Below are 8,434 nucleotides of genomic sequence, written 5' to 3'. Positions count from 1 at the left end.
CCGCCCTTTGGAGAGCTTTGGCTGGGCACCATACCCTGCTCGCTATGCCATATGTCATGCAGGGACTCTGGTCCTGCCCCTCGCATAAGAATGCAGGATATGGTGAGGCCAAAAAGGAACACCAACGGAGCCATAGATAGTCATACCACTATATATTCTCGCTGGCAGCTGGGTTGAAGATATAAAAGCAAACATCTGCCAGTACCCCAACAAGGGGTCTTCCTGCACCCCAGTCTCGCTGGCGGCTGGGTGAGACACAGGAAGTAGGATCCACATGATCTGCAATCCGCTGTCCTCTTCTCTGCCTGCCAACCAACCAACCCTCCAACATAGCCACGGCAGTTATATCAGTGCCTAATTGGCTAACTGGTTACAGCTGATGGCCCACCAGTCACAATTGATGACCATCTACTACCCGAGCCAGCACCTTCCACGTGAGGCCGAGAACCTGGAAACTGCTCTCTGGGACTCTGTCCCCACACAGCCCCAATGAGCAAAACAAGTCTGTGATGCAGGAAAAGAACCTTTGAAGTCCAGGGACTTTGGTGAGTTGCTTGCTGTGCAGGAGGCGGTCAGTGGTGGCCTGAATCCTTCTTTGAGGCCCAGAACTCCTACCTATCCTAGGATCCCTGAGTGGAGGAGGCAGATATCAATTCCAGGGTCAGGAGGCCAGAAACATTTTTGTTTTTCTCTTTCTCATGCTTTGTGTTACACTGCCACCTCCCAACACAATATTTGCTCGGTGAAACCCTGAAAACTGCTAAATTTCACCCAATTTGTTTTAATGTCCTCTAGGAGCTTGACATTATATTAAGCACTCAGACATTCCCACGGCCCAGTTCCTATTTAAACACTGCCTCTCTATTTAAAGTTCACTATGGGGGAATAAAATAAAAAAGATTCCCAAAGTTGAAGGGAACATGAGATAAGAGAAAGGAAAATCCAGTTTGTTTCTAAAAAAGGCTGAAAATTATAACCATCCGTGGCCTCGTGTCTCAAGTCTGAGGATTTTTTTCCCCCTTCTGGTTGTTTGCAAACCAAAGTGGAATTTTACTATGGATTACTCAGTGAGCTTTTTCAAGTTCCTAGCCCCCAAAAGTCTCTACTCAGTCTGTAGCATGCCATTTAAGCTCCTTGTGCCGATGGGAGAGAATGGAAGCAAAATAAAGCAGCTGGTGTTCCAGAGCTGTAAACATCTTCCCCCCACCCCCAAGCCATCACATTTCCCCAGTGCTTAGCCAGGGACCCAGCAAATCTGCCTGTCTCCTTTTATGAACAACAAAACCATGATGAAGGCAACGGGAGTCAGAAAACTATTCACTGCAGGAAGTTCCAGTATCCGGTGAGAAATAAGAAGTACAGCAGCACAGGAAGCGCCTTGGGTCAGGAGGACGTGAAAAGCCTGCCGTCGTTGTGTCCTGCTCTGTACCAGAGTGTCAGTGTCTAAGCCCTTGGTGTCCCTTGGAGCTCAGCTGGGGCAGCCGCTGTCACTGCCAGGCTTCCAGTCTCCCACTGAGAGCGACACAGAGGACACAATGGCTGCCTCCACCAGCCTGCTGCTGCTGCTGCTGCTCCTGAGCCAGCCCTGGGCAGCGGCCAGTGCTGAGACACAGGCTGTGGTGTGCGCGGGGACTGCCTGCTACACGGCCCACTGGGGCAAGCTGAGTGCGCCTGAGGCCCAGCTTCACTGCAGCAAGAACGGGGGCAACTTGGCCACGGTGAGAACTGAGGAGGAGGCCCAGCACATCCAGCGAGCACTGGCCCAGCTCCTGGAGCCAAGGATGTCGCTGGCAACCCCGGTGGGCAAATTCTGGATAGGACTCCAGCGAGAGAAGGGCAAGTGCTTGGATCCCAGCCTACCTCTGAAGGGCTTCAGCTGGGTGGGTGGTGGGGAGGACACACCTTATGCCAACTGGCACAAGGAGCCCAGAAGCTCTTGCATCTCCAGGCGCTGTGTGTCCCTAATGCTAGACCTGTCCCTGCTTTCCCTCACCAGCCGCCTCCCCAAGTGGTCCGAGAGCCCCTGTGGGAGCCCGGGCTCTCCTGGAAGCAACATCAAAGGCTTTGTGTGCAAGTTCAGCTTCAAAGGCATGTGCCGGCCCCTGGCCCTGGGGGGCCCGGGTCAGGTGAACTACACCACCCCCTTCCAGGCCACCAGCTCCTCCCTGGAGGCTGTGCCCTTTGCCTCTGTGGCCAATGTGGCCTGTGGGGATGGGGAAAAGAGTGAGCATTATTTCTTCCTGTGCAAGGAGAAGGCCATTGATGTGTTTGACTGGAGCAGCTCGGGTCCCCTCTGTATCAGCCCCGAATATGGTTGCAACTTCAACAATGGGGGCTGCCAGCAAGATTGCTTCGAGGGGGGAGACGGCTCCTTCCGCTGTGGCTGCCGCCCCGGATTCCGGCTGCTGGATGACCTGGTGACCTGTACCTCCCGGAACCCTTGTAGCTCCAGCCCCTGTGGACGGGTGGCGACATGCATCCCTGGACCCCTTGGGAAAAACTACACGTGCCTCTGCCCCCAAGGCTACCAGCTGGATTCAACTCAACAGGATTGTGTAGATGTGGATGAGTGCCAGGATTTCCCCTGTGCCCAGGAGTGTATCAACACTCCTGGGGGCTTCCACTGCCAGTGCTGGGTGGGCTATGAGGCCAGCGGCCCTGGAGAGAGGGCCTGTCGGGATGTGGACGAGTGTGAGACAGACCACTCACCCTGTACCCAGGGCTGCACCAACACAAATGGCTCCTTCTACTGCTTCTGCAAGGACGGCTATGTTTTGTCTGGGGAGGACGGAACCCAGTGCCAGGATGTGGACGAGTGTGAGGGCCAAGAAGGCAGCCTCTGTGACAGCTTATGCTTCAACATGCAGGGGTCCTTCCGCTGTGGCTGCTTGCCAGGCTGGGAGCTGGCCCCTGACGGGGTCTCCTGCATCATGGGGCCCACGTCCCTAGGACGATTGGCTGGACCTCTCCAAGGGGAGAACACAGGAGCTAGAGAGGGGAGAATTGTGTCTTCTGCCACAATGTCAAGTCCAACTGGGGACCCTAAGGACACCTCCAAGGTGGCACTCACCATGAGGAAATCCTCCCTCCCACCCAACGCCTCTATCACCCCTGCCCCACCCAACACACTGACCCCTAGTATGTCCCCTGGCATCTGGATTGAGCCCAGCAACCACCACTCCACAACCACCACCAGCCATGAGGACTCTACGGGCGAGGATCTCATGATCCATCAAAGGGATGACGGCACTGATGGGCAGAAGCTGCTTTTGTTCTACATTCTGGGCGCCGTAGTGGCCATCTTACTCTTGCTGGCTCTGGCCCTAGGACTGCTGGTTTACCGCAAGCGCAGAGCCAAGAGGGAGGAGGAGAAAAAGCCCCAGAGTGCAGCACACAGCTACTCCTGGGTTCCAGAGCGAGCTGAGGGCAGGGCCATGGAAAACCATTACAGGTAAAGGGGCCTGAGGTTGCCCAGGGGACAGGATGGGCCCGCACAGAGAGGTGGGTGGGCAATGACCTCCTCACAAACAAGCAGAGGGCAGGGGTAGGGACTGTCCATGCTGGATAGTAAACCCAACCCTGCTGCCAACCCACAGACACACTGAAGCTCCCTTAGGACTGTTCCTCCCTCTTGTGCTGCCAACAGCGTCGGTGCACGTGGCCTGCTCCAGGGTCTCATCATGCATGGCAGGGTGCGGCAGTTTCCAATGTTATCTTTTGTTTTCCATAGTCTGACACCTGGGACGGACTGCTGAAGATAAGGTGGTCCCAGAGACACTGACAGTCAGCTGCCACCATCTCCAGAGATTGATGCTCCCTGTCAGAAGGCAGGACCCACAACCTTCTAAAAGATTGGACTGGAATCTTAGCAAACAGTTATAAACTTTCTCCTTAAAAGCCTGGCAACTTGGAATGTGCAGGTATATTCTATGTGTGTGTGATACTCCTGAAGTTGTGTGTCACTGTAGGAATTTTGTGAATATTAACAATTCTCACTCTCCCTTGTCAAATTCAAGTGTGACTGATTTCATTTTTTGCATTGATTCTGAATTGCAAGTTTGGTGCTAATGGGCTCCTTTTGAACTGCTTCTGTGCTGACTGGAGTTATCTAAGAAGAAAAGGGGTCTGATAATGCTAAGTAGGACTGAAATGGTTTGCTCCTCTTAGTATAATGGAGACTAAGTGAATTAATAGCTTAATTATATAAGAAGCTCTTTTTGTTTTGGGGTTTTTTTGTTTTGTTTGTTTGTTTGTTTGTTTGTTTGTTTGTCAGAGGAAAACTATTCAGGACTGGGAACATCTCTTTACCTTTACACTCATGCGTTTTTCCCATCAAAAGTCCGGCTGACCTTGATATTGTTGAAATCGTCCACATTGACCAGAAATCCACTTGAATGCTTAGGTAGCAAGGAGGCAGGGAGTTTAGACATACATTTCCTTGTTCTTAAGTTACTGATGATAGTCTTGGATTTATTTGCCAGTGAAGCCTGAAAAATGTGATAAAAGTTATATGAAGTGAGTTAAAAAAGTTTTTGAAAACAAATAACCTAACGTGCTGGAGAAACAGAGGCTGGGGGTTTGCTCCACAAGCATTTAAATCTAAATTCATCTAAATGTTCTGATGTTAACACACACTTGACTATTGACGAGATGAACACTCATAAGGAAAAAAGCCAAGGACAACTTGTCTCTGAGTCAGCGCAGCCCCAAGACACCCTCCATCCTTGGCTGCCCGGCCTTCACCTCATGCAGCTCTGGATTTGGGTGCTTTGACTGTAGATAGAGAAAGCACCAAAAAGTCTATCATTCTGATTGTTTCTATAGGATGTGTGAGAGAAGTGATATGCTGAGTTCTGAAAGCTGTCATCATAGACTGTTTTAGCACAGTTCTTAGTCCATATGGCATCCTGAGAACTTGCTCCTGATTTGTGGCTGTAGGATACAAAAAAGTCAAGGAAGGGTCGTGCAGGATGCTGTCCCAGTGCTGCTTCAGGAACTTGTGTCCCCTTTCTCTCTTTTCAGTAAATAGGGTGGGCGTGGGGGAGAGAAAATAACTAAAATCTTTTGCAACTGCAAAAACTACTCAAAGCAATTTTAATTTATATCCTCATTTGTAAGTGCTCAATTGCAAAGATTTGCCCTTAATGTAGATGATAACATATAGTTCCACCTGAGTCACCAGAAAGCAACTGGAAGGGTGGGAACTGTTAGAGCTGCCTTAGTGGCAGCTCTGATGGCAAGTGGGCTGTCTGCTGCCACCATAGAGAAGGACAGAGGGAATGTGTTTCCTTCCAGAGACTCCAAATTCTGCTTCTCAGAAGGAGGATACCTTATTGTTTCTGGTTTTATCTTAGAAATGCATCTGTCCCAGAGGTCCATACCCTGGGTGGGAATAGTGTCAGGTACACAGCCTTCTGAGTCAAGTAAATATCCTTTTGCCAATTTTGAAATGTAGATGATGCAGTTCAGATTTTTTTCAAGACAGTGGAAAACTGAAGGGGAGTGGTGGAAGGAAATATGGAGGCTCTGTGGGGCATAGCAGGGGTTTGGAAAATCTGTTTTTTAAAGTCACTTTTCACTTGGAATATTGGTATTTAACACTCAAGGAGACAAAAGCTGTGGCATGACTCTTGGCAGTGTGTTGTATGGGAACCGACCGTTTGACCATTCAGATGATTTTAAAGGTTTTACCCAAGTCCTCTGTGATCCTGTGGACTTTGAATTCGCTGAGGTCACCAATGTGCCCTCTCATTTCAGTGTTCCATTTTTTCTATGGTCCAGCCTCATTTTCTGGTCTCTGTGTTTGAATTCTTCTATGGTAGGAATAGGCAGCCTAGTCCCCCACACCGGGGAGACCATGTAGATCCACGCTGTGGAACCCACAACCCACAAGGGGAGATATGGGTTGGTAAATAGCAGTTTCTCAGAGTCCCTTCTGGCAGAGTTGGTCCTCTGAAGGCCAATAAGGTCTCCTGCTCTCAGGCCACTGCCCACCAGCAGCCAAGATCTCCGACCTGGATGACCTCAGGCAGAAAATCTAATGGAAACTGCCGGCCTCAAACAGATGTTTTATTCTCCAATTTAATACTGCTGCAATTCTGTCCGAGGTACTCGAGTCCTTGTGTTGGGGAGCTCGGAGCTGCAGCAATGGATAAACAAGTGCCCATCGGTTGCTTGGCAATTGGCAAACCACCTGTTTATCCAGGGGAGCCCCAGGTGGCTCTGCCATGACACAGCCAGAGACTGAGCATGGGGAGAGGTGGTTCTGCTACGTGCAGACTCCCCTAACCACGTCCCTGGGCCGGGCAGGAACAGACCTGCTGAGCAGCACCAGTAGGACGATGGGGAGAGGAAGAAGGCCCCACCTGGCAACAAGCTCAAAGGCAATGGAGACTTTTGTTCAAACAGTTTCCCATAGTTCAATGATTCTGGGAGACTCTTCGAAAAACTATATTTGAGGTAAACTCACCATCTTCCACCCTCTACCTCCCAAGGCAGATAATTTAAAGGGGATGGCACCCTTAAACATGCAGCCCACTAGACCCATTCCTGAATTTCAGGGACAGTCACTGCTTTTTCTTGTTCATTGTTTGGAGAGGCCTGATGCAGGAAGAAAATATCCCCAGGGAATCTGAGGCATGGAGAAAACCAAGGATGAGGCAATTTCCAAAAATGCCTGGTGAGTGGTAGACTTGGTGAATGTCCTTTGTAGGATGACCCACGACTGCTCAACAGCGTGGCCTCATGGCAAAAGCAGCCATTGGGAGTGGCTTGATCATAGTCCTTGTCACATTGTGGTGCTACACAGCTGTGTGAGTGAATTAAGTGGTTCCTGAGTTGAGGACAGGAGGACTGTGGCTATAGTCACGGCCAGGCCTTGCCAGGCCATCTCTAGCCCTAAGTGCTATTCAGTGATACACTAGCAACCATTGGGAAAGCCTCCTCCTCACATCTTCCTATGACCAGGCAAACAAGTGGAATAAAAAGTTAAGCATGTAGCGCATGCTCATGTACATCGTGCAGGAGGGACTGAATATGAAACACATTTCTTTTTTCTTAAACACATTTGTATGAGTTGCTGTTCTCTTTCATGTTCTAATCATGAGCTCTTGCTTGTCTGAGCATGGGACCTGGACTTTTACCACTCAGCAATCTTTGAAGAATATGGATTTGACCATTAGTTACTTTTATTCCAACTTTCTTTCCCATAATTTTTTTTGTGTGTGTGACAACTAAGAGAAGAGAGATGAGATTTGACAAGGAAAATGTACTAAATTCAAAATAACAGTTTTTTTTAAAGCAAATATAAGAAAACCTTTTCATATTATTTTTCTGCTGAGCTTCTCCATTGTCTAGGTCAGGAAAACAGGAAAGCATTGATTTCTAGCAGCTGCAAATGGTGTAATGTCCTTACATATTTCCATCACCTTAGACAATAGGTTTAGTGTGGGAATCTGAGATACGAGCCCTGAAAGCATCTGTTCCTGTCTGGCTGCAAAACCTACTGCTTAAATCTGTGTGGTTTGTCAACCCAAAAAAGAGGATGATAATCAAAATTCTCCATGTGTCCAATAATCAAATACCTTATTCCATTCCAGATTCCCAAAACTAATACTTACTGAAGTGCTTTAAAAAAAAAAAGAATTATGTTTTGGTCTGTTCTTAGAGATAATGCCCATCTATTTTAGGAAGAAACTCTGGAATTCTTTTCTTACATTGTTCCTTTTATCTACAAGGCGGCAAGTGTTTCCTTTCAGCAGATTTTGTTCCCTGGTCCCCTGGGATAAAGTTCTTTTTGTACATTTGGCTTACGCTTGAATTAGGTCATATGCAAGTCTCATTCTGTGATATTAGGTGCAATTTATAAATGTCAGTAATCACTTCATGAATGCTAAATGAGAATGCAAGGATTTTTAAATATGTGTACTTGAAACTTGTTCCACTGATTCTGGAATCATGGAATTTCTAGGCAGGGTTTATTTTCATCCTAGGCAAGAGTGCTTTGCACTTTGCAGGGAGGGCACGCTTAAAGATTGCACTGTTCCTCAGAACTCTGAGATACTGAGAGGCATCTTGGGTCAGCCTCAAGAAGTGGCAGGTTTGTTGATCTTTGCACTCTTTGTTATGCACCTATTCTAATAAACTCTGAAATACATGTATTGTCAACTTGCTTTAATGTATTTCATAACAACTCAAAATATGTGGCAGGCTGGTATTCTCAATCATTAAATGTATCCTTTGTCCTTTTCAAAGAGTTGCTAAAGGAAGGTGCTTTGACTGCCCAGTTTGCATGTCTTCACCTAGTAGAGGCAGCACAAACCCCAGAGCCCTGACTGGGTGGATACTAGGCACTGCTCTCCTGCCTGCACCATCGCTACAACTCTGCCCCTGGGAACATGGTGATACAGAGAGACTGAGCTGCAATGTGACCAGT

General features: G+C 48.4%; 1 protein-coding gene across 1 annotated transcript; it reads left to right on the top strand.

The window, feature by feature from the left end:
- The first annotated feature begins 1,252 nt into the window (after positions 1 to 1,252).
- On the top strand, positions 1,253 to 8,155 carry CD93 (CD93 molecule). Its single transcript, XM_019718382.2, has 2 exons — positions 1,253 to 3,451; positions 3,731 to 8,155. The coding sequence occupies exons 1-2, from the start codon at positions 1,536 to 1,538 to the stop codon at positions 3,753 to 3,755; spliced, it is 1,941 nt and encodes a 646-aa protein (XP_019573941.2). The 5' UTR covers positions 1,253 to 1,535; the 3' UTR covers positions 3,756 to 8,155.
- The last annotated feature ends 279 nt before the right edge of the window (positions 8,156 to 8,434 follow it).

This window comes from Rhinolophus sinicus, linkage group LG13 (genome assembly GCF_036562045.2).
Source record: "Rhinolophus sinicus isolate RSC01 linkage group LG13, ASM3656204v1, whole genome shotgun sequence".
NCBI lineage: Eukaryota > Metazoa > Chordata > Mammalia > Chiroptera > Rhinolophidae > Rhinolophus > Rhinolophus sinicus.
The sequence above is the reverse complement of the archived record's forward strand: the minus strand, read 5'-3'. Positions and strand labels throughout refer to the sequence as shown.